The sequence below is a fragment of the Macaca mulatta genome, chromosome 17, assembly GCF_049350105.2.
Source record: "Macaca mulatta isolate MMU2019108-1 chromosome 17, T2T-MMU8v2.0, whole genome shotgun sequence".
NCBI lineage: Eukaryota > Metazoa > Chordata > Mammalia > Primates > Cercopithecidae > Macaca > Macaca mulatta.
In genome coordinates, this window is record NC_133422.1 from 93,559,547 (window position 1) to 93,586,534 (window position 26,988).

The following is a 26,988-nucleotide window of genomic DNA, read 5'->3' on the forward strand; positions in this document are numbered from 1 at the left end:
AGTTAACCACTTCACAAAACCCGATTCTAAAACATTTTGTTGGGACAGAAATCTGCAGCTTCTCACATGCACCGTTTTAAGCTGTGAGGCATTTTATTCTACTTGGCACAATATTCTCCAAATGCCATCTTGTGATGTAGGTGTCACTGCAAAAACTGAAGCTAGCCCAGCACAGTGCCTTTCTGTGACAGAATTTATTGTTTGCCCATCTTCATGGCACAAAGTCAGGGAGAATCTAAGTCAAGGTAGAAGATGTTGCTGGTATAAGGACACCTTGTATATACTTGCATTTAGTGCTCCAAAACTCAAATATAAAATTACTGTTGTGATAAAAAATAATGCAGTTAATATTAGAGAACTTTAAGTGCTACCACATTTCAATGAAAAACAGAAAATATTAACAGGAGGAAAATGCAAAAATTCTAAATTTGCTTCTTTTAAAAAGAAAACATACATGTTTACTTCTTAACATAAAATGTAATTCTGAAAATTTCTCAAATATCCCCAGAAAAGAACAATGTTAACAGAAAAAGAAAATCTTCACAAAGAGCAAGTCTATTAAAAATCTCTGGCCTATTTCATCACTATAAGACAAAATTGTTGATATATAGAGAAACAAACCTCAATGACAACTACATTTTTAAGTTTTTCTTAAAACATATTTACTTATAATAAAGCTGTTAAAACAACAGTAAAAAAATATAATACTTAGACCAAGACCCCACTAATACACTAACAGAATGGCTCACAACACAGAGAACAAACACACACAGACATTCCTAATGGCAATGGGGCAGGAGCAAGAACTTGGTAAGGACAAGAGGTGCTGTGAAGAAACGCCCCCAAAGAAGGCGTGTCCAGCCACACAGCTGCAAGGAGTTTCTAGGAGGCTGGTTCTGGACAGGAAGGTGGGAGTGACGCGACTCACCAGGGAGTTCTGGCCAAGAACATGGAGCGCTTATCAACTAGTCAAGAGTAGGAAGACAAAAGGCTCCATTTTAGAGGTTTGTGGAAGTCCACACAAATTTGAGATGGACTGAAAACATTCTTTCATTAAGAAAGAAGAAGAGTGGTTAGTAAGATTTTAGTATCTTTGTAGCTGGGAGCAGGAACAGTCAAAATGACCTTGGAAAGTCAAACAGAGAAAAAGAAATCACTGAGGAAGGAACACAGGAAGAAGAACTGGGGAGAAGAGGAGGGGAAGGAGACAGAACAGAGAAGGAAGGGGAGCTTGGACCACAGGATGGAAGGGTCGCCACAGCCCGCTAAAGGAACACTTTCCAAGAGGTAACACGTAAGATGAAATGAGACTTCGCCTGTAAGAATGCAGACGAAAGACACTGCTGGGCTCTGCGGTGGCAATCCAAGGGCCTGCCATCGGTCCCCATGGCCGCTTCCATGAATCCCAACTGCCAGCCGCCACTGATGACCATTCCCACACAATCAGAGCCAGGCAACACAGAAAACAACACGTTTCGGATGAAAACGCCCCACAGTACCTGGCTATGTATCGCTTCCCCATGTACTGGAACTGGTGCAGGCAGACTCTGCAGGCAAGATGAAAAATTATTAGGGAAAAGTGAAGATAAAATTATTTTCAGGACGTTATTTATCCATTAACAATAACAAATTCAATAAGCATTATGTCTAGCACCAGCATATATCACATCCTCATTCATTCAGAATAGTTTTTGGCAGTCCTCTGGAAAGTCCCTTCAAGCCCAGAGAAATGTATTAACCTGTGAGGGAGGCCCCATCTTGTGCAGCTATCAGTGCCGTGGTGGCTGGCTAAAGCAACACAGTGCAGAAGCCCAGGACCGACAGGATCGTCCATCGACTCAGGGGTGATAATTCACTCCACAGCAGCGTGCCCGGGAAATCATGTTGAAGACCACGCACCCTGTTCCAAGTTACTTATTCATCCTCATTTACATCTATATAAGCAGCTCTCTCTTTGGCTCAAATATATGGATTATACACACCAAGTGTGTAGTTTTTAAAAATATATATCTAACAACATTGTTTTGTTTTGTTTTTTTAAATCATGTATTTAATGAGGTAGTTAAAACAATGTCGAGTGAGCTCCTCTGGTGTTGAACCTCATTTCACCATATAACTCCTGCCTTTTACTCAGCAGAGGTCAGGAGACGATGAGCCAAGTATCCACTGAGGGCCAGGCCCACAGTCTCTCATCTGTAGTTCCAAAATGCATGAAACTCTGAAAACCACTTTCCTCCTGAGTTCATGCAAATACATTTGGCACCAAAATGTGACCCAAAATAATAGACATAAAGCTACTTATAGTTATGATTTATCCAATTATTATGAACAATAATAGTACTGCTGAAATTTTTTATTTTTACTATAGAGAGATGCTGTTGAGATGTTATGGGATGTAGTCTATATGTGAATTTTTCAGAAACCCAAAAAGTTCTGAATTTGGAAATTTATCTGGCCCCAGCAGTTTTGGACAAGGGATTGTAGATTCACGTTGCTAAAAGTAAAGAGCTTAAAGGAAATCAGAAACTTATACTGATGAGCCAAAATGAGATAAAGATGCTACATAAGATTTCACTTTTACTTCTTATATTTTAAAATTATAGCAACTTTTCTGACTCAGTTTCCGCATCAGCTTAAGTTAGGCTCAACTTAGAAAAGCAGTATCTACCCAATTCAGCTAATAAATTTTGTGTTATTTTATTAAGATGACTTATACACATAAGCAGTTACCTCTCATGTAAAACAAGCACATATCTGTAATACGTTAAGGGTGACCACTGATCACTAGGTCACAAGCCCTGAAAATATGTTTTAGGGCCAAGTCCATGAGAAAGGGCTTAAGAAGTAAGTGAGGATGTGACATACATGACTCCCCTGGTTCAACCACATAGTATTCGTCAAGCCTCTTAATGATCCAGGAAAAAATCAAGAGGCAATGATCAAAGAGAAAGCTACTTACTCAGATATTGTAAAAAAATCCATAAGTTCAGATGTTGAAGCCTTGTTCCAATATGTAAACAAAGCATCTAGAAAATAAACATTTACTTAGAATCACAATATATATCATATACATTATGGAGAATCACCTGTCGTGAAAATGGGAAGGAACCTTGGAGTGTAGGCCTCTAAACCCTTTCCCTGCCCTCTTTTATAGCTGACCACTCTACACTGGATATCACACACCTGAGGCCTATTCACCTTCAACATGCTGTATTTGAACATTTGAACTGTAATTCCATCATGTCATCTCGTGCTACATTCTAGCATAATGCTCACTTAACTTATATGTAACATGCTCTTAAATAGACTAGAAAATTCTAAGAATACAAGTGTACATACAACCTAAAGCTGGGATCTCTTGTCTCCTACTACAGGATCTCTCCCGAACAGGGAATTTGTTGAAAATCTTTGCATATTACACACATAAGTTTGCTCTTTGAGTTTTAACTGAACAATATAGCTTGGATCTATCTCAAGTTTTTCTAAGTTGCATAATATTCCTCTATGTGGATAGACCATAATTGACTTAACTAGTCTCCTACTGATAGACAGTTACTGTTTCTGCCCCCTAACTTTTTGCTATTACAATTATGGTTCAATGAATATCCTCTTATGTGGGTCTTTGCATGCATGTCTAACTATACCTACAGGATAAGTTCTCTGAAGCAAAATAGCTGTACCGAATAGTATGTGCATTTAAACCTCTGTGTGAACCCTTAACAGTTTAGTATTACTGTCGTTTGAATTCTATCATCTAATAGCTAACCTTTTTTGCATTCTTATATTTCACACTGAGGTTGAGAAATAGGTAAAGAATTTTCTCTTAGGGAAAAAGCCAGAGTCTTTGTGGCCTGAGATGAGCAGAGAGGGTGGCTGTGGGGATGCTGATGGCTCATGAAGATGCATGGCCACAGGCTTTCACTCTACACTTGTCAAGAACAATGACAGGCAGGAATGACATGAGATATAGACTGAGAATCTGTTGTGTGCCAGACACTGTACTAGGTTCTCTCACAATTTCACATAGATTGTGCAATCTAATCCTCACCATAATCTGGGACAGAAGAAAGTTCTCATTTAGATGAGCTAACAGAGGCTCAGAGAAGTAAAGTAATTCTCCCATTCACCAGTCTGAAGAATCATGGCTGAGTGGGAATTCAAATCGTGTGCATCTGATTCTAAAGGTCGCTTGGCCTATTAGACCAGTAATAAGAGTGGGTCATGGGCTTCCATCTTTAGGGGTTTTGAGTTGAGATTCCAGAGGAACAGACTCTGGCTACTTGAGGCTGGCTATCAGGGTAGTAGGGTGAGCCCCCAGGGAGCTCAGTGCGTGCTGGAGAGCCTGGTGGGATCACCCTGCAGACCCCTGCGGCCACCCTCAGCACACACCAGACAAAGTGGCCAGCAGCATGGGCAACGATGCTGCCATTCCTTGCTCTGGGCTCCAGGTATGGTTGGGGAGAGTGGGAAGACAGAGATAAGCTCTGTGAAGAGGAAAATGGCACAAGAAGGACAGCGAGGAAGGGCCCAGCATGTAAAAGGTGCTCATTAAATGTGGAATAAATGAAAGAGTAGCTACACAGTTACACAACTGATTTTGGCTGTCCGTGTGTTAACTATCTCTGGAGGCAATTTCTCCCCCTAACTCATACGACACACAAAAGCCAATTGTAGGTAGATTTTTAGAGTTCAATGTGAAAATTTAAATAACACTGCTTTCAAAAAAAAAAAAAAAAAAGAAAATATGAGAATACCTTCATGACCCTGGAGGTCAGAGAAGATGTCTTAAATGGGATGCGCACACACACAAATTCTAATTATAAAGGGAAAACAATCGATAACTTGAAGAAAATTGAGAGAAAAATATATTCTGAAGAGGTGGTTGCATTTTTAAAATATGTGTATGACGTTAAAGAATAACTTTTACTGCCGGGCGCGGTGGCTCAAGCCTGTAATCCCAGCACTTTGGGAGGCCGAGATGGGCGGATCACGAGGTCAGGAGATCGAGACCATCCTGGCTAACACGGTGAAACTCTGTCTCTACTAAAAAATACAAAAAACTAGCCAGGCGAGGTGGCGGGCGCCAGTAGTCCCAGCTACTCAGGAGGCTGAGGCAGGAGAAGGGCGTAAACCCGGGAGGTGGAGCTTGCAGTGAGCTGTGATCCGGCCACTGCACTCCAGCCTGGGCGACAGAGCAAGACTCCGTCTCAAAAAAAAAAAAAAAAGAATAACTTTTACTTGAATTCAAATGTTCTTGTATATTTGTCTTTAAAAAGCAATTATGTTCCTATTACAGGTCATATTCAATATTTGAAATTTAAAATAATTTAAAGAAAACTTTAAACAAAGGAAAAACAGAATTATAATGCTTGCTAAACCTCATTATTACCATGAAGCAAAGTTTAGAACTTTTGACTTAAATGGGAAGACTTTCAACTTTGTAAACCCAAATATCAGACTAAGTGCCCTGTGCTAGCATATTTGGTCATCATTCAGGGAAAGTCTCGCTCATCTGTTCTTTTTTTTAAAAATAGCATTTTAAAGTAATGAATCAAGAGAAGAACGAATTACCCAGTCTTTCTTTTAAGGACAAGCAGGTTTTTCCTACCATCTGAGCTAAAAAGTCAGATTGTACCTTGGCTGGAGTTGGGGAAAAAAAAGTCAGGCTGTTAATGCTGCTGAAATGGAAGCTTGATATAAAAGAAATACTATTTTCAAGCACAAATTCCTTCCACTGGCTAGTTAGTACACACCTCCTGCCCCCAGATAAAAGCAGCACAAGAAGCCTTCAGGTTCTCAAAAAATGGCACTTTGTTTTCAGGAGAGTTCATCCTAATTCAATCACCTTAACGAAGTTCACAGCACACCTTTTAATTCGTTGTAGGAAAAATAAGATTTTTGCCCAGGATGAGAACTGTGACATTGTTTACCGGGATTGTTTATATTACACAGCCAGCTACACAGACGAGCTAACAGAGTTGAAACTGTCCTGTCATACACATTCGCGAGCCTTATGCGGTCCAGAGAGAGCATTCATAGTTCTGCTCATTCTTAGTTTAAAATGTGGTTGTCCAACCCTCAAACAGAAACATAATCTACTATGATACCATCATTTCCATTAGAAAACTAAACTAACGTCTCTCCCACTTTCAGCCAGGAATATACACACTCTGAATGGAAGGAATGCTTAGGTCCGCCCACAACATATATTCTAATTCCAGAGACTAGCACAGTTATTCAAGCTGACAGTAAGTTTCTTTGGACGAATAAAATTTTTTTTTAAAGTCAAAAGCTATTTTATGTATGTGCTTCTATCTCCTTCAGTTAACATGGTAGGTCCCAGTTTAATATACATCTAAGAAATAGGCCCATTCACATTTTAGAACTCATTTTCTAGAATAAAATTATTAAGGAAATGATTTTCCCACAATAAGATTCTTATTTCTATTGCATTTAGTCAATGAATATGCATTTTTAACAAGGAAGAAGATCCTTTGAAATCTTTGTATCCTTTCAACTTATTACAAGTTAAAAACAAACAAACCAAGTACTGAAACAGGCAAAACAGAAATCTCCATTTTTTAACCTACCATCAGACATGCTCTTTAAGATGTAGAGGAAACACATCAGCAGGCTCTTAATCTCAGACTGGTCAAGTTTATCACAGCGAACCACCGAATTTCCCAATGTGCTACCTTGTTGGTGCTAAAAAGAAAATACAGGTGATTTTTCTATTTAATTACGGGAGGAAAATGTGTTTCCCTTTTCTCCTGTGGAAGAGAAAGATTCTTAGAATCAAGTCAGATCATATACATTGGAAGGTGCAAGTAACTTGCTGACAATTAAACCACAGGCACCCTTTCACCCAAATATAACACACTCAGATGCTGCCCATGGAAGCCCTAGCTTGTCTCCTCAGCACGCCCTCCTAAGGGACAAGCAGAAGGCACAGACCTTTCACACTGGATAAACACAGCTTTAGCTGTGCCGAGTAAAACCTTCTGAGATGCCAAGTATATTGAAACCTCATGCAAGAAAGTATGTGTGCTAGGATCAAGAACAGAAACTATGACTCGGAAGACACTACACAACCAACCACCTCCTGACGACAACAGCGGTGGCTGAAACAGCAAGTGCCTGTGGTGCTGCTGTGAGCAAAGCACCCCAAAGCTTGCAACCCGGGCGCCGTCATCCAGGGTGCATCATGGGGCGTGCTGTGGGCACTGCTCAGGGAACACAATAGGCAGGTGCCTGCCTGGGACAAACAGCGACACGTCAGCACGGCATCACCAAAGGTCCTAAACTGATGAGGTCACTCCATCATCAGCTTAGCTTAACACTGCAAACGTCAGAAACCTTGGGGGAAACGAGAGGGCAATTTTGCCACTAGGCAGCAGGTTCTCACGGAAAAAAAGCAGCACAAGAATCTCACCATGTGATTGCAAACACAGGAGATTTAAAAACTCTCCCAGTTGAATTTCCAATTGAAATTTAAAATTTTTTTTTTGCCATATATCAAAGCAAAAACAATAGTGGAAAAAAAGGTGTTTTATTCAAGGTGCTGGTGGCCAATTGAAAATAAAATTATGTGTGTGTGAATATATATATACACACACACACATATATTAAATAGGCTTAATTAATAAAATATGTGAATATTTTTATTTACAGAAAAATACAGGGGCAATTAGTGGCAAAACTGGTATGGATGTACCCTCTGGCCTGCCCACTTGATCAGAGTCACTGGAGAACTCAGTACTTCCGGCCGTGGGAGAGAGGGTGTTGCGTGCATTGTCTCCTCTGGCAAAGGTGGAATCGTTAGAAGGGAAAAATCCACAGTGACCCGGTTTTTCCTGGCTGACTGGCAGCTCTCCTCCTCCTCTCCAGCACTGCGTATGACACAAGCAGAGTGCCTTCGGAGCAGCTTCTCCTTCTACACACGAAGGCATGTTGGGGTCAAGGGAAAAGTTCAATACGTCATGACACACCCAAACTGAGCTGCTCGCACTTCAACAGAGCTGCATTTAACAATAACCATGTCAATGCCGGCCATGGGATGCGTGACAAGATTATAAACCTGATGCTGAGGAAGGATGTTTTCTGGGTGTTTTTGGAGAACTAGGGATAAATCCCTAAATGGCTCAGCTGTTTATTGGGATGGGTGCTTGTCTGTAACTTGAAGTAACTTAGAAAATCTGTGCCCAAAGTGATACCAATCTACCATGGCTCCAGGTTTAAACCCACACTTTTATCCTTTCCTACAAAGTTCCAAATGGTCTGAGCATTTAGTAGTTTGAAGAAAAAAGGCTAAGTATGAGGAGGAAGTGCTGTGTTGTGGGTGGGTGCTGTGTGAATAAAGTGATTTCTTATCCCTGAATTACCTATATGATCAATTATTCTCTGGAGCTGGCTTCAGACCTAACACCCTTGTGGGTGGAGAGCTGTGTTGGTGACAGTGTCTCTGTTATAAAGACTACAGGGAATTGGTGGGGTGCAGTGGCTCACACCTGTAATCCCAGCACTTGGGAGGCCGAGGCGCTCAGGAGTTTGAGACCAGCCTGGCCAATATGGTGAAACTCCATCTCTACTAAAAATACAACAATTAGCCAGGCGTGGTGGCATGCGCCTGTGGTCCCAGCTGCTGGGGAGGCTGAGGCAGAGGAGTCGCCTGAACCCAGGAGGCAGAGGTTGCGGTGAGTTGAGATCGTGCCACTGTACTCCAGCCAGGGCGACAGAGCGAGACTCGTCTCAAAAAAAAAAAAGACTGCAGGGAATTGAGCTGGGCAGCATTTTGAGTCCCTCCATGTCCAACCCACCAGAGCCATTCACTCAAGATGCTCCACTGCAAACCCTGCCCAGGATCTGAGGTTGTGGAAATCAGAGCATTTCAAGGAATGGGCCCCGACCTTAAAGCTCTCATCACCTACTCCAGGTCAGCTGGGTGGTTTAGGATAAAACAAAAGGTCACACTTAAAAGGCACTAGAACATGAAGTACGTTTACTTTGGGCTAAATCCATTGATTACAAGAACACTTGTGTTGGGTGAAAAGCAATTACCTTATCCAGGGAATTGCTCTTCTCACTATTCCTTTCTGGAAGGCTGTTACCCGAATCTGTGCTTATGAGAGATCCTCTCGAATCAGCATTTCTCACACTGTTGATGTTTGGAGTTGATGTCGTATATGGAGAAGCTAAATGGAAATCAAGCCAAGAATAAAGTTTTATTAAGACAGAACAAAATGAAGATGAGTACTGAACTTTAAGGGATATTGCTTTTATTGCACTTATATTTTCTGTTAGGAAGTCGGCTCACGAGTTGCATTCCATTACTTCACCTTTAAAGAACCAGGTCATATACAATGAGATAAAAAGAAATTAGTCTGAAATATTCAGATGTAAATGTCAATTCACTTATTAGAAACCTCTTTGATCGCTAACAGTGCACACCTGTTTCAGAATGTGATAGAATGAAGACTTTAAAAAATTAAAAGATAAATCCACCTACAACTATCAAGTCACAAAATTAAACCATACAACAAACTCGTAGCATTCAAACTGATAATAAACACTGAGGAGCCTACCAAACTCTGAGGGGTGTCATGGGGTGTTTTAAATTTTCAAGAACACAGTGATCCGTGACCTTGGCCAGAAGCTGCCATTTCAGCAGCCAGTTGTGCTATGCTCCTTCTGAAGACATATTTGTGAAGCTGGGTATTTGGAGGGCTTCACAAATAAAAGGCAAGTAATCAGTGAGAGACAGGAAATGCGAATGGTGCTGGCCAATATGACCCAAAGGTTGAGAAGCTGTCAGTGTCCAGCAGGCACATACCACCCATTTGTAGTTAGTTGTGATTATTAAAAATAAAATTAAACTTTTTTCTTTAAATGTATGCATATTATTTCTTTTAAGTGCCTACTAAATTGTTAGAATGTAAGTACTTATTAAGTTATTTGGTTCTACGTACCTAATAAACAGAACTGTTGGGCGTGTCTTTTGGCCTAGGGATGCCATGAAGAAAAGTGACACTAAGGGTGCTGTGAATGGGGAATATTTGGGAATCTGCTATAAACAACTCTGAACAGAAAGGAAATCTAATGTATAAATAAAATTTGTGATGTCCATGAAAAAAACAGCATTTGAAGGCAGAAATCACTCCCCATCTTGGTACTATGGAATTTTAAGGTAATAGATTGACTTCCTGCTTAGATAAGATTTATTAAATAAATCACACAATTTAAAATGACTCTTTGGTCTGGTACATTCCGTGCTGAACCAAAAGGCGTGCCTGCAGCGGAAAGGCCTGGCTGGTTCGGCAGATGGCATCAGGAGATTTGGACTCTGTGTCTGGCAGCTGTGAGCACACATTCTCCCAGACCCAAGCTGAAGATGGCGTTACTTGGCACTTCACAACAGGCTGGTCGTTTTCAGACCTCAGGAGGCAAATGAGCTGCCATGGACTGGGATATTTCTAAGTCAAAAAATAAATTAACAACAATAAATATAGCCAGCCCCTAGGTTACACCAAAAGTATGTTTGAAAGTGACTTGGTTGTTGCCCTTCTAAATGTGATGGCTAATAGCATAAATTCATCATCTCTCAGGCAATGTCAAGATGGTCTTTAACTCTTTTGTTTGTTTGCTTGTTTTTTTTGAGACAGAGTCTCGCTCTTTCGGCCAGGCTAGAGTGCAATGGTATGATCCTGGCTCACTGCAACCTCAGCCTCCCGGGTTTAAGCAAGTTTCCTGCTTCAGCCTCCCAAGTAGCTGGGATTACAGGCGACCGCCACCAAGCCTGGCTAATTTTTTGATATTTCTAGTAGAGACGAGGTTTCACCATGTTGGTCAGGCTGGTGTCGAACTCCTGATCTCAGGTGATCTGCTCGCCTTGGCCTCCAAAAGTGCTGGAATTACAGGTGTGAGCCACCACTCCTGGCTGATCTTTAACTCTTTAACCTTAGAAGGAATACGTGTGACATCAAGGTCATAAATCCTTCCCTCTGTTGAACACTCAGATTTATTCATTGCTATTCCTGAAACTGATTCAGTGTTAAAGACCAAGAAAAGAAGAACCAGGGGAATTTGAAAATAGAAGCGGAGGCTTGAACATGTAGAACATTAAGCCTTATTGTCAGCCAGTGGCTGCATCTCCCCAGGAGAGAAACCATGTGAATGATCGTCACAAGGGACAGGTAAAAATCCTGTGAAAAAACTATGGCCTTTTTCTGTATTCAGATAAGAAACACATGCTATTACCAAATTATAATTTTTCTAATATAATCATATTTCATATTTAATGTAGAACAGCATTTGAAGAACACAGAAGTCAAGAAAAAGAACACAGAACTCAAGAGAAAGGTCCTCAGTAAAGTAAAATTAGATCCTAAGTTCTCAGAGTTTCCAGCTTGGTTCCAGAACTAGAGTCCTAATTTAAGGCAAACAGATGGAAATGCAATATATCAAAATCAATATGCTTAGTTTGTTCCTATTTTATATGTCTTTGTGTATGTGTTTGTATTTAATACCCTGGCCCAGAGCATAGCTTTTAAAGTCCTTAAATGACACTTGAGTAAAATGAAAAGAAGAGAAATTCACCCCTCCTCCCGTGGTACCACCGAGTAGGTGGAAAAAGAAACCCTGAGCCTCAGAACGCTTGCCTTTTAAAATGAATGTAATCTCAGAGTAGTTTTTATCCAGGCAGTGAATCACTTTTAAAACTCTCAGGCACCATGCTCCAAAGACATTAAAAAAACTGGGATGGCACATTCTCAGTATGCGTGGAAACAGGATTCTTCTAACAGAGATGTAAGGAGACTTTGCTCTTGAAGGAGAAGCACCAGGACTAAAATTAGCTAGAAACTCCCTGATGAACAGAGTTGCTAAAGCTGCCAGAAAAAAACTAGTAAACCCAGTTCAAAGATGAGGCTTCCCTGGAAGGTATTCCTAAAAGACAACAGGGATTTAAGTCTTCAAGAAAGGAGGCAATATAGATAGCCTGAGGATAATAAGCCTGTCGTGGTGAATTCCTATGAAACGTGGATTTGGATTTTAAAATTTAAGAGTGAAAAAGGATGAAGTCAGTCTCAAGTGCTTTCCATAGCTGCACCATCAACCTGGAGCAATTGGAGGCCATGATGCTAAAGATCCCCAATGGCCTATTTCCAAGTTCTAAAGAAGTCCCCAATCCTAACAAGGTGAATTCTGAATTGGAGAAGAGTCAAAAAAGTCAAACAGAAGCATTCAAACTTTGTGGAAATGATCAAGGTTACAGTCAAGTGATGTTTCCACTCATCTGGTTCCTCTCTGTCAAGCACCATACGCATCATACTAGCTCTTAATCCCTCTAACGACAGTTTTGAAGACGGTGTACGGAGGTCAAAAAAGATAGACAACATCCTGCCATGGCAACAAGCAAATGGTCGATTCCAGATCCAAGGCTGCATCTGTCTGGCTTTAAAGCTAGTGCTGTGAACCACTGCAGATCACACCCTCTGAGGAAGGTCCCCTCCTGCTTCTGGAGCAGTGGCTGGGAATGGGGCAGAGCAGGGCAGAGACAGAGCGAAGGCCCAGAAGAAAGGCAAAGGGAAATTCGTGACAGCAGCCGACATTTGCTGAGCATTTACCGTGTGCCAGGCTCTGTTCCAAGCATTTTGCATGAATTAACTCTTTTAATCTTTACAGTGTCAACTAAGGAGAGCATAACTGTGAAAAAGACACATAAGTATCAACCAGATTAAGGACTTGTATTATTATTGTAGGATAAATTTGGGCATTGGTGTGGGTTTTCTCATGTTAAATCCTACTCAGTTTCATCCCCTACCTGAAATAGCATATTAACACCACCACCACCGGCAAAGGTAAAGACATAATCTCAGAGCGGGCAAGTCCTTGAGTTAATCGGATGAAGGCTGCCATTTATTTTATCCCATGAATTAGTCCCGTTATTGGGTAGTCTAGCCACTAGCCATAGTAGGCTGCTTTCTTTATTCACAATGTGATAAAGAGAGGGAGAAATAAAGACTGAAGAAGTCTGTGAGCACCTGTGACAATTCTTGGAAGATATGTGTATATATATGTAAACTGCTATCTCTGAGAAAAAGCTAGCACAGAAGTTCAATTAGTCAGAATATTAACAAGTACATTATGTCTAGTATTTTCTTATGGAGAAACTATGAGAATTTTGATTTGTGTCATGTGTTTTTCTCTCAGAGGGGACTGCTCTTCTGTTATTTCACACAGAAAAAGTCTTGTGGGGCAGATTTTTGAAAACTGATTTTAGGATTGAATTCTAGCCATAAACTGCTATGTTCTTTAGGAATTACTATGTCACATTTCATCAAAATCACTAACACTACAAATCAGTGTTCCCCTCCCCCCACCACCTGCAAAAATATTCCTTAACAGTATACACAATCCAATTAAGATTTAAAATGAAAACTCAACAAATGTTGAACAAAAAGCAAACAGTGCAAGCCTGTGATTAACTGTATGATCCTGAGGAGTCACAGGCATCCGGGACCTTTATTTCAGGGCATGGCTGAGGGGTTTCAGTTGTTGACTATCACAAACAGGGAAAGAATACTCAGGGCAGAAACTCAGACTTCAAGGTCCTACCACACAAGTGTGACACGTTCACCAACCATCGGCTCCGAGACACTTTCAGAGTGATGGCAGAGAGAAGCCCACAGGAGCAGGGAGCATTACCAATGCCAGAGATGGCGCCCAGCAGGTCCTTGTGCAGGCTGTTGTCCAGGGTGCTGCCCTTCTGTGGTGTCACCAGCGGATTCACAGCTGGCAGAGCCAGGGATTCGTCCTTCACAGTCTGTCAAGGGGAGGAAAGCAGAAACAATCAAAGATGTCTGGAGAGGATTCCTCCCCTGTTCTTGGAAGTGCCAGGGCAAGTGCAGGACCAAGACAGCCTGATGCATTCAACGTGCCTGCCTGCATGGGAGAAGCAGCCTTGCCGTGTGGGCGAGGGAGGAGGGTGGGATGGGTCAGAGTGGGAACAGGGGGCGTGGGATACGGATGCTGGGTGGGGGTGGGGGAGAGAAATCACGTCCCATAAAATCTTGTTTCTCTCTCCCCAGCATTTCTAACACCTTTCCCTTTCCAGAGCTCTGATGCCCAACATTTCCTTAGATTATTCTTTTTTCTTTTCCTTCAGAGAAAACCTCCCCTGCTCTTTCTAACGGGAATGCTGGTTCTTATCTGTAATGCGGGGAATTACGACAGCACCAATGACAGTCTCTAGATGTTCGTAGCATCATGTGAACTTCAGTGGAGAAATCATACTAATTTTGAAGTTAGGTCAAAAAACGGGATTTTACTTTGGTGAAAGTGTTCATTTTTGTTAGGACTGAAACAGTTCAGAGAGGTCACATTCTACTCTGAATTACTCTGGTTTGAAAAACAGACAGGGTTAGAGAATACAGGTGTGAAATGCAATGTCGTACAGGGTGAGATAAGCGAGGTGCGCTTAGGATAGAGAGAGTTTATGTCCTTTAGAGCAGCCACACACGCACAAAACCTATACATACGGTTCATCTCAGTGTAATGTTATTTAGGAACGTAATTGGAGGTGAAGAGGTAGTGTAAAAATGGGACACTGCATCACTGTTGGGGTGGGAGGGAGGGACAGAAACATATATGAGACTCTGCAAGTGTACACCCATAATGACAAGGTGGGAAGATGAACAACCAAGCCAGTTCATGAGACCAGAGTACCAGGGAAAGGGGAAATGCTAAAATAACATGTGCTGAAATTCATAGCAGATAAGCCCTCTGAGGCCAAGACAGAATTAGAAAGAGAAGGAGTGCCGGTTTTAGATTGTAAAACTCTTATAAACTTTATTAATTAAAAATTGTTATAGGTTAACATTTAAAAAGTCTTTTGCAACTGAAATGTGACAAGAAATTTGATAGTGATAATGCTTTGAAAAAGCTGAATTGCAAGATGAGTCCAAGAATCCTTTTTAAAAAACAATCATATCAAAGGTACCAAAGACTGAGTAAAAAAAAGTAAAATCATCTCTAACCAAAAACTTTTGAGATAATTTCTGGGGTCATATCTCTGTTGACTCAATTTCATCAGGAGAACATGGTTTTTATACTTATTTTTTAACAAGAATTGAAGGTTTAGTGATTGACCCCATGTTAGCCAGAAATGCAAGAGTCGCACTGGCAAAATAAAGGGGGGTGTGTACTGGGTTGAGTAGTGTCCCCCAACAAATTCATGTCTACCTGGACTTCAGAATGTATCCTTATTTGGAAATAGGATCTTTCCATTATATATCTAAGATGTAAGTTAAGATGAGGTCATACTGGGTGGATCCTAAACCCAATCACTAGTGTCCTTATAAGAAGAGGAGATGGTGCCGGGTGTGGTGGCTCATGCCTGTAATCTCGGCACTTTGGGAGGCCAAGGCGGGCGGATTGAGAGGTCAGGAGTTCAAGACCAGTCTGGCCAACATGGTGAAACCCTGTCTCTACTAAAAATACAAAAAAATTAGCTGGATGTGGTGGTGGGTGCCTGTAGTCCCAGCTACTTGGGAAACTCAGGCAGGAGAATTGCTTAAACTCAGGAGGTGGAGGTTGCAGTGAGCCGAGATTGTGCCATGGCACTCCAGTCTGGGCAACAGAGCAAGACTCTATCTTGGAAAAGAAAGAAGAGGAGAGGGACACAGAGGCACAGATAAACACCATGGAGAAGGGACACCAAGTGAGGGTAGAGGCAGAGACTAGTGCGATGCCACCACAAGCCAGAGAGCACCCAGGATTGCCTGCAGCATCAGCAGCTGTGAGAGGAGCACGGCCCAGACTCCTCCCCAGGAGCCTCCAGTAGGAACCGACCCCACTGACACCTTGATTTTGGACTTCTGGCCTCCTGAATGGGAGAGGATAAACTGCTGCTGCTCTAGGCCACCCAGCTTATGGCGCTTTGTCCTGGGACCCAGTACAGGCTGAGTTGACGTGACCACATTTACGTACCATGCCGGCATTCACGGGGAAGGGTGATACATCCCTCACATTGATCCGCTGGACGTTTTCAATCAGCAGACCAAACAGAGGCAGGTAGAGGGTGGCTATCCTTGCCTGATGACTCTGAAAAGACACACATGGTAAGTATGACCCAGGATTCTGAGAACTGAACTAAGTTGTCACTGACCATCTCCTTTATTTGGCTCTTTCCTATAAAGACAGATATTTGATTTTAGTCCCAAAACAGAGCAAAGTCTTAGTGCTGTTACCATGAATTTTCTAATTGATTACTTTCTTTATACCACTTAAAATAAAGGACATTATCAATACACATTCCTTCCATTGGGGACCACTCACCCTTGAAGCATATCTGTCATCAAAAGAATGCTTTATCAGCAGGTTCTTGAGCACACTGATGGCGATCAGACGGACCTCCCGGAACTCCTGGAGGGCTGTCCCCACCTCCCTCAGTAACAGTCCCACCAAGAAGTGGTTTCTGCAGAACTCATCTGTTAATGAGTAGTCAAGCTGGAGGTCTGAAATGAGGATAGAAACTACTTGAGGTAGGAAAAATGCAATGCTCTTTGAATAAAAAAAACAAAACAAAACTAAGACCCATCCTCTGCATTCAGCCCACCCTGGGTGTCAAGAGATGATTAGACTTGGCTTCAAATGAGAAAGGTACAAGTCTGCTCTACTTCTTAGCACATGAGAATCTTAAATGAAAGCCAAATTTAAATACAATTAAGTGCACTGGATTTTGGAACATATTGCATCCTACATAATTAAATTAGTGAACAGTTTAAGTACCAATTTTTAGACTAGAGCACAGCATATGTTACATTAAAAATATAACTTTGTTAGCGACAAAGTTAAAACGTCACACTAGCTAACAGAATTGTATAAGAGCAGTTTGTGCATAACAAACATGTAATTAAACAATAAACATACATGGCTTATTAAAATGTTATTTACTATATGAGTTCATATATTCCTTTCCTGGTGATTAATGCCTATATATTCCATTAAAACCCAATGAATTTAAAATAAACAAATTAATACATAACCTACTTATTCTGCTATCTCTGAATGAAGAACTTATTTAACGCAGTATTTCCTAAGATTTTCTCCTAATATTTCTCCATCTCTGAAAACAAATATAAATTTAATATAAGCTAAAATTAAAATGGAGAAAGCATCAAACCAAACTGGTAAATCACCAGCAAGCTAAATGACAATGAGAGCTCTTCTGGAAAATAGATAGGAGTAAACATGAACTCTACTCTGGAAGGGTACATAAAAACAGCTGAACATCACTCTGAAGATGAAATACACATTTCAGGAAGCTGAAGCTACGTTGTGAATTGTCAGACTGACTCCATTATTAAAGGAAAGTCTATAGCTCTATCCCTTTGCCTTTTGTCCCGTATCAGATAGCTACTAACTAAATCTACCCAAAATACGGACACAAGTTCTACGAAACCCTTTAGTAGAAGGGGGAGAGTAGTCATTTTCTAGATTAATTATGTTCATTGTTTATGATTATTTCACCTAGTTTATCTAAACTATAAGTCATAGCTTGAGTTCACTTAAATCTCTTAGAAGAAACTACTTATGGTTTAACTGTGTGTGTGCTTACACATCTGTGCTTGTGTGTATGAATCTGCATGAGAAATTACATGGTCTGGATGTGTGTCCCCTCTGAATCTCATGTTGAAATTTGATACCCATTGTTGGAGGTGGGGCCTGGTGGGAGGTGTTCGGGTCATGGGGGTGAATCCCTCATGAATGGCTTGGTGCCCTCCTTGCCATAATGAGGGAGTTCTCACTCTGAGTTCACGCGAGATCTGGTTGTTTACAAGAGTGTGGCACCTCACTCCCCATCTCTCTTGCTCCCTCTCTCACCATGTGACCTGCTGGCTCCCTGCTCGCCCTCCACCATGATTGGAAACTTCCTGAGGTCTCACCAGAAGCCAATGTTGGCGTCATCCTTCTCGTACAGACTGCAAAACTGTGAGCCAAAATAAACCTCTTTTCTTATTTTTTTTGAGAGAGGGTCTTGCTCTGTTGTGCAGGCTGGAGTGCCATGGCATAATCTGCCTAGATTGCAGATTTCACTGCAATCTCTGCCTCCTGGGCTTAAGTCATCCTCCCACCTCAGCCTCCCACGTAGCTGAGACTACAGGTGTGTGCCAACATGCCAGGCTAATTTTTGTTTTCTTTTTTTTTTTGGTAGAGACGGGGTTTCATTATGTTTCCCAGGATGATCTTGAGCTCCTAGGCCAAGTGATGCTCCCAGCTCAGCCTCCCAAAGTGCTGGGATTATAAGTGCGAGCCACTGCACTGGCCCTCTTTTCTTTATAAATTACCCAGTCTCAGGCATTCCTTTAGAGCAACACGAATGGACTAACACAAGAAAGGAGGTGAAGGTGGGGGTGGGAGGTAAGTGAGGAGAAAGAAAATGAAAATTCTAAAAAACATTTATTCCTATCAGTGTAGTAAGGCAAATTACCCACACATGTTCCCCCACAACTGAGCGAAGCCCGTCTTGCTACCAAATACCCTAGAAGTCTATAAGAGCTTGTGCTGCCCTGCCGGGTCATAGTGAGACGGGCATCAGCACACATCCACTGCACAGCCACTGGGCAAAAAGAGCTCCCTGGGCTCTGTACCAGGTGGAGGGAAGGAGAGTCCCCAGGTACAGGAGACTGGCTGAGGCTGTGGTGAGGTTGGAGGCGCAGGGCAGGAGAGAGTGGTTAATTCCAGTTGGGGAACTGGAAGGGGGTGAGGAGACCCTGGGAGGCCCCATGCAGGAGGTATGCAGTGGCTGGCTTGGGGAGGAAAATGAGGATTCCACAGGCGGGAGCTATTTGAGGTGGAGGGGTGGCATGATGTGTCTGAGGAGCTGGGAGTCGGCAGGGATGCCTAGAATGTGTAGAATAAGGGGGTGTGAGACCACAGAGGTGGAAGGCCAGGGTTAGATCAGGGGACACTGAATACCTACCTGTTCTCTCAGCCCAGAAAAACTCTCCCCCAGATATGTGGGTGCTTGGCTCACCCTTCACCTTCTTCCAACTGTTATCTGGCCACTCTGTCTCAAATGTCACCCCTTTTCGTATCTCCTTTCCTTGCTTTGTTTGTTCTCCTTAGGATGCATCAGTGTCTGACATTCTATGTATTTTGTGTATGTAGAATAGCCGGGGATTATCATCCAGGTTGTACATAACTTATTCTGAAGCTCAACACAGTTGGTGCGGGGTAAATATTTGTTGAACACATGAATGCCAGCTCCAGGACCACAGTCCCCCCGCCTGATCCTTAAAAGGCAGTACCAGTCTGTTTAGGGGGAAGTTGTTTGTCTCTGAACGAATGCCTTAGTGTGTTTCTCTCGGAATTCAGAAGCAGTTAATTTAGGTGCCACTAGCAGTTTGGTGGCATCCTTCCACTTTTTCTCTCCTTTAGCACAAAATACCTGAGCACATACAAGGAACTAAGCTCAATAAATATTGCTTGACAGACCTGACAGACTGATTTGTTCAATTTGATTTACTCAGTGAAGACAAAGACATTTCTATGAGCTCAACTCTCTTCAAACTTAAAGATAATACAGGACATTAATAAAGACTCAACATACAAACATGAAAAGCATGTAAAAAAGCCACATTGCTTGTGATTTTGATTACTGCCACCACTACGGACAAGGGCTATGAAAATAGAATAATGAATTTTGGGGGTGAAGCAGGGATGTTTGTTTTACTTCTTAAAGAAACATCCTAGAGTACCCAGTGACTTCAGGAGCAAAAAACCAGATGCCTCCCTGGGATGTTACAGCAATGTCTTAGCTCCAGTGAAAAAATCACTAATTTATGGTCAGCTTAAAAAATTGATCAAATTATATAGGAAATGCTTAACAGAACAGCATATGGAAGCAGTTCAGCCATCACTTGCATTCTTTATTTTTTAGAGGAGGAAAATGCAAGAAAGCACGCGTCACACCCCACACCTACCTACAGGAGTGTCATTTGACTCCACAGTTGGTGAAAGAAAAGCTAATTCATAAGAAAAAAGGAAAAGTGAAACAAATAAAAATAAGCTATAGCAACTGAAATAGATTTCTTTTCTTTAAGCAAAGGGATTTTTCAATGAAATAGCCATACTGGCATGATCTGTAGTCTGATAAGTTTGCTGAAAAGTTCCCATATTTTATCAATATTTTTTGAAATAGAAATTTCTAAGAAAAAAATTAATCAATAAAAAATCAGAAAATTCAAATATCATGTTTGAATCAATTATCTTTTCTTATTGAAAATAAAAGTCTCTCTTTGTGAAAAGGTTAATGGATATAAAGATGGATTACCTTGGTATCTTTGAATCCTGCCTTTTCCAAACGGCATTGGTAAGTTCAATGGAATATAATGTTCATGGTTGCACACTACACGGAGAAATTCAAACTTGTATTCAAACAGGGTCTGCAGGAAGAAGTGTTTAGTTATAAATATCCAGCTGGATATTTTATACAGGATTCTAAAAAACCTATTAGCAATAGTATGTTAGAAATAGTCATTAGCTTCTTGACCTTCTTAGAACTGCATATTCTATTGCATTGTACAGATTTCAGGATGGCTGCAGGGATTGATTTGAAAACTAAGGACACATTTCATTAAACAATGTCTTCAACTGGTTTTTAGGGCATTTATTGTTTACGTTCCTCCTACTTCAATGAAGGATTTCAGGTAGCTTATAATTACAGACACAGGCTCAATACAATAAAAAAATTAGTAAGGCAGAGCTTTTAAAAAAAATAAAGGAAAAAGGTAATTCTACCAGAGAAAGCTACATGGTGACTTCTGTTACCAGTAACAATCCCCGCATTACCTTTGGGTCTCCAGGAGCAAAGCAGCTAATGTAGTTGTTGATCTGCTTGAAGACAAAGCCCCTGTCCATGAAGGTGAAACATCTCTGTGGAGGAAAACAAGCAAAAAGATATTTCAGGTCCAAACATTTCAGAAATTTGGATTCAAAGCAGCATTTATTGCTAATAAGTTTTTCCACTGACATAAAAAACATGCCATCAACACTGCCAGAGCACCTACTCTATTCTAGTCACTCTGCTAGACAGCTCGTAAAAAGCACATCTTTGTCCCATAACTGACATCCTCTTCCCTGCACGTCCCCACCTTGATGAAGACAGCAAGGCTATGATTTGCGTTCTTAGATGCCTCTGGATTATCTCGAAACTTCTGAGTGATGTGTGGCATCAGCATATTTACAACAGTTTCCACTGCATGATGATAGGATGCAGGAAATCTCTGGTTTCGCAGCAACTAAAAAGAATTCAGAGCAAACATTTATTATTAATAAGTTGCGATCACTTGGGAGGAAAAAAAACATCTCATCCCTGAGTCCATCTTAAAACACCCAGAGTTCCTTGCTGGGTGTGGTGGCTCACACTTGTAACCCCAGCACTTTGGGAGGCCAAGATGGGAGGATCACTTGAGCCCAGGGATTTAAGACCAGCCCAGGCAACATAGCAAGACTCCATCTGTACAAAAATTAGGTGGGTGTGGTGGTGTGCACCTGTAGTCCCAGTTACTCAGGAGGCTGAGGTGGTAGGATTGCTGGAGCCCAGCAGTCTAAGGCTGCAGTGAACCAGGATCAGCCACTGCACTCCAGCCAGGGTGACAAAGCAAGGCCCAGTCTCAAAAAACCTCATAAAACCTCAGAGTTCTAGTCTTGTTTATCTGAAATTAGAAAAAATGAATTAACCCTCCTTCTTTCAAAGTACCGTACAAGTGTTCAAATACTTCAAATAAGTGCTGTGGATTAAAACTGGAACCACAAGCTTCAGTGTAATAAAGATCACCTAAAAAATGTTTGTAAAAAGGTAGAGATTCTGCATCCATTCCCAAAGATTCTGAGTCAGGAGCCTGGCAGGGGGTGCAGGGGGAAGGGGCAAGAACCTGCATTTTTACTGAGCATCTTTGATGATTCTGGTGCCTGTACCTCTCAGAGATCTCTTTAGAAAGCACTGGCTTACATTTAAGCTCCAAATATTCAAACTGAAAATACACGTTTTGATGATTGTGCATGATTAGTTTAAACTGCTTGGCACCAGTCTTCTTACAATCAACTTTACATAGTAATCTTTCCCCAACAGGAACCTACAAAATTACTCAGATTACTTAGCAATTAGCTAACACTTACATATATCTTCTACATGTCAGACACTGTACTACATATTTGTATGAAATTTTTCATTCAATTCTTGTAATACTCCTATAAGTTTAATTCTCATTTGTTAAAGGGGTCAGAGAGGTTAGGTACATGTGTCCTTAGTCACACAACTAACAACAACGATTCAGACCCAGGTCTACCACGGAATCCAAAACTTGGGCACTTTCTGTTACATGAAGCCGCACTCCCCCTGTGTCTATAAATAGAATAATTTACTGAGAGCCTGAAGTAGGAAGGATGCTCCATTACTTTGATCCATTCATGCATTTAATTCTAACAGCCGCAAGAGGGGGTATTTTCATCCCCATTCTACAGACCGGAAAACTGAGGCTTGGAGAGCTCACTAAAAAGTACTAATTGATCTTTAATAAAACTGTTCTTGTCTTGTCTTCCCCCTTTTAGTAACAGAACAGTAACGGTTTTACAGGGGCACACGGCTGCCCAGCCAGACTACATTTTCCAGTCTAAACCACTAGGTATGAGCCACATGACCAAATTATGGAAGGGGTACGTGCCTTGTTCAGGCCATGCTCCTAAAAGGAGCCGCTGGCCTCCCTTGTTCCTTCCTGTGCCACTGCCTGGACTGCGCTGTGGCAGTGAGCCAGCTTCTCAGCCATGTGGATGAGGTTAACATCGCAGGCTGGATAACTGGATCGGAGGAGCTTGAGTCACTGAACGACCTTGGGGAACTAACTGCCCTGTTCTCCAAACTGCCTACCAGCTCATGATTGTCCAAGAGAAAAATGAACCTTCTGTCAAATTTAAACCACTATTATTATGGCCTGTTTTAGAGCACCAAACCAATGTCCCAATATCAACCAAACAGTATTTTCTAAAACTGGGAACTGGAACCTAGACATTTCTGACATGACAGCAGGCATTATCTTATGCATTAAATGCCAGAACCTATTAGGAATATTTGAAATACCAGCTTTTAACAATTTCAATTCTCAAACCAATAACGAGGAAATGTTTATAAACTTACATAGCGTCAAGAATCCAGTGAGGAAAGAAAGGATCAGTAATAAAAATGTGAAGTTCACCAACTTTAAAAAACAGAATGGCAAAATGTGAAACTCCAAAGGGATTTTGTTGCATATGTGCGACCAATAACTCTATATCCTGAGATGACAGCATCAATAGACGACCAATTTCCAAGACTGCAGGCAAGGCCAACTCTAACCCCAGGCATGACTGCTAGCTACCCAAGCTGGCTGCTCCTGAAAAAGAGGTCCCAAGAAAAGCTTGAGGCCTTCACGATGGGGCTGAGTCAATGGCTGCTAAAACCAGGAAAAGTAGGCGGAGAACTCTATCATGGACAGGTTGAGTGGGCACCATGTAAACCTATTAATCAACATTATTATAACTAAAAGTAGAACAGCTGGGCATATATGCCTCCTGATGTGACGTAATAGTAACAGCTATGAGGTATTCTTTGCCAGAAACAAAAAAAAATCAAACCTGAATCAAATTAAGTCTCTAGATCCAACCACAAGTTCACAGGGAACACGGGGGACAGAGAACCATGTATGTAACATGGTGAGGCTACCATCAGCCAAATCTAAACTGTGGGACATTGTGCTGGACACATGACCCACTTCTTCAACAAATACATTGCCAAAAAAAAAAAAAAAAAAAAAGGCCAAACGATGAAAAGAGAACAGTTTAAGAATCAAAGAAACTTCAGAAACACAGCAACTAAATGCAATGTGTGAACTTTGTTTAGATCCAGAAGCAGACAAACCCAACTATAGAATGACATTTTCGAGACACCTGGGGCAAACTGAATATAGACTGGGTGTTAGATGATAATAAAGAAGTTTTGCTAATTTTGTGTGGTGTGATAATGTTGGTGGTTATATCTTTTTTAAAGGCTTAGCTGTTAGAGATGACATGCTAAAGTGTCTAAGATGGAGTGAGAAAATATCTGGGAACGGCTTTAAAAACACTGTAAGGTAAACATGCGAGGGTGGGTATGTATCAAGCAAGGGCAGTAGAACATTGGCAAGTGGGGAGGCCAATCCCTCTCCTTCTGCACTTATTAGAAAACATAGTGAAATGTTTGTATTAAAAAGAAAGAATACATGGAGAAGAATGATGGATAATCTACATACCAACCCATCATTAGTGTTGTTCAGTGACTAGGCAATGACAACTCACGCCTTTGAAGGCTGAAATGAAGTTCTCCCTGCAGAGGCAAATAGCTATTGTGAAGAGTCCTAATTGGCAATAAAACAAACTAAAGCCTTTTTACGAGGTGTGATACACATTTCAAGGTAATAAAGACCTAAGCAATAGAATGTTTTTATGGAGATTACTGCAAACTGAAATAGAAGAGGAAAATCTAAGATGATGCTCAGGTAGTGAGTACCTGATAGGGGCCTGGAGAAGAGGATGCCGAGACACTAAGGGACTTCTCAGCCAAACCAGCCCCAACTCCCTGCCACGTCCTGCTGGAGGATCTCTTGCTGTGCGCTGCGCTGCACCACAGCGTCTCTTTCTGTTCTGGCACCACGTGACAGGTGCTGCCTGTGTGGGGTCAGCCTGCCCAGCACATGTCCTCACAAGATCAGCCTCTCCAGCCACATGCTGGGTGCCGTGCCCCCATCCTCTGCGAGCCACACTTCTGTGCTGCCCACTGGCTGCTCAGCGCCTACCAACTGGCTCCTTGACTGAACGGGATCTCCCTGAGGACCCACACCCAGCCTGGCTGTGGAGGCCCCCGTGGACGCTGCGGTTAACAGCCAGACCTTCACAGAGACCCAGGATGGGCTACTCCCTGCCCTACAGGTCATCTGCTCTCCCACAGCCGTGCTGCCCAATCATTGCTTCATGGGTGAGGACTTCAGAATGGTCTTCAAATGTTCATTTCTTTGTTCTGCACCGTGTTCTTCCACTCTCTGGTGTCGTTCAGAGGCCTCTTCTCTATGGGCTGTTTTACTGCTTTCCGAGGTAAATAAGACTTTTAATTAAGAAACTTCCTCTTTGGGGCTTAGCAAACAACAAAAGTAATAGGGCTGAGAAGAAATTTACCAATGACATTTCCCTGCATTCTGGTTACTCCCCTTTTATCAAGATCCCTATGTTATTTCCTCTTTCTCTCATTTTCTTCTACAATTTCTTTTTTGTTTTGTTTTTTGTGCTTTTTTGTTCTGTTTTGTTTTTGAGACAAGGTCTCAGTCTGTCACCCAGGCTGGAGTGCAGTGGCACAATCACAGCTCACTGTAGCCTCATCCTCCTGGGCTCAAGCGATCCTCTCACCTCAGTCTCCTGAGTAGCTGGGTAACAGGCATGTGTCACCATCCCCAGCTAATTTTGTTCACCTTTTGCAGAGGTGAGGTCTCACTATGTTGCTCAGGCTGGTCTTGAACTCCTGGGCTCAAGCGATTCTCCCAGCTGGGCCTCCCAAGTGCTGGGATTACAGATGTGAGCCATCGCACCCAGTCTACAAACTCCATTCTTCCTACCTCCTCATCATTTTCATCCCAAAGATCAGCATGTTTACCTCACTCTCTGCCCTGCTGGCACAATGAGAATGGCACCTTACATCTTCAGTTGCAGGTAACATAATTAACTCCTGGCCCCACCACTATGCTGTGGAATCTACAGCTGCATTTGTAACAAGGCCACCCGTGCCTCCATGCCTCACATGGCTGCTCCCTGCCAGTGACGAAGGGTGGCAAGGAAGCTGCAGCAGGCTTGCTGCTGGGGGATGTGGGACTCCATGATGATTGAGGAGGAGGCTTGAGGCCTCTCCAGTGCCTTGCTCACCTCTCTTACTTAGAGTTCCACTGTGGACCAAGATGCTTCCTTCCTTCTCTCTCTTCTCAACATTAGGTCACACACACACTTTTCCCCAGAGAAAAGCTTAGGCTTATGGTTTCAGCAGATTGGTACTCACAAATCTATTTCTTTAGTTCTGTCTGTTCTCTTCCCTGTCCAAGGCTGAGCCTTCACCTGCCAACTGGAAATGTGTTTGGCTGTGCCTCGGCCCCTTGTGGAACAATGGCTGGTGACTTCCCAGTATCTGTTCTCTCTTCCCTCTCATGGTAATAGAACCTCAACTTTTAACTAGGTTCATGGATACCCAAAGTAAAGACTACATTTACCAGCATCCCTTGCAGCTAGGTACAGTCATGGCTAACTCTAGCCAATACGATAGCAGTGGCAGTGATGTGGCAGTGCAAATTCTGGGTCATATCCTTAAAGGGAAAGGTGCATCTTCCCCTCCCTACTGGCTCCAGCATGGATGTGGTGGTGAACCCAGTTAGATCAAAAGGAGGAGCAGCACTCCAGGGGGCAAACAAGATGGAGGCCTCTCATAACTGTGGAACAGAAGCCTCTTATGAGCTTGGGTTTCTCAAGTAAAAAGAAATAAACTTTTACCTTCCTGTTTAACTCCCTGTTACTTCAGGTCTCTGTCATAGCCACTGAACCCACAGCCCTAAGCATATGACATCCCAAGCCGAACTCATAACCTTGCATCTTCCCTGGTAAACCGAGTCCTCTACTCTACTGCCTCTCTCAAAAGCTCCTTCTTCTATGATCTCACGCTGAATATCTAGGTGGCCTTTCTTCCCCCACTCAAATCTGACCTTACTGTGCTCTGTTTTGTTTCAGTTAGGTTTACTGAGGTATAATTTACATACCATAAAATCCCAACTTGGAAAGTCTACAGTTTGATGAGTCATGACAAGTGAATACGACTGTAACTATCACCACAGTCAAGAAGAGAAAGTACATCTGCTGTCCCCATCCCCACCTCCAGTCCTGGGCAAC

At 42.1% G+C, this 26,988-nt stretch overlaps 1 protein-coding gene across 26 annotated transcripts in view; it reads right to left on the reverse strand.

Annotated features, from left to right (window-relative positions):
• DOCK9 (dedicator of cytokinesis 9) overlaps positions 1 to 26,988 on the reverse strand; it is a 299,986-nt gene that overhangs the window by 56,697 nt on the left and 216,301 nt on the right. For all 26 annotated transcript variants that reach the window (XR_013407697.1, XM_077973900.1, XM_028837250.2 and 23 more), the window contains 10 exons: positions 21,153 to 21,299; positions 20,851 to 20,934; positions 20,333 to 20,444; positions 16,333 to 16,511; positions 15,985 to 16,098; positions 13,702 to 13,819; positions 9,058 to 9,191; positions 6,591 to 6,705; positions 2,960 to 3,026; positions 1,500 to 1,547 (listed from right to left, as the gene is read on the reverse strand). Coding sequence is in view for 25 of the 26 variants with exons in the window: in XM_077973900.1 (XP_077830026.1) it covers positions 1,500 to 1,547; positions 2,960 to 3,026; positions 6,591 to 6,705; positions 9,058 to 9,191; positions 13,702 to 13,819; positions 15,985 to 16,098; positions 16,333 to 16,511; positions 20,333 to 20,444; positions 20,851 to 20,934; positions 21,153 to 21,299 (1,118 nt within the window). In the remaining variant the exon portion in view is untranslated. The remainder of the gene's footprint in view (positions 1 to 1,499; positions 1,548 to 2,959; positions 3,027 to 6,590; positions 6,706 to 9,057; positions 9,192 to 13,701; positions 13,820 to 15,984; positions 16,099 to 16,332; positions 16,512 to 20,332; positions 20,445 to 20,850; positions 20,935 to 21,152; positions 21,300 to 26,988) is intronic.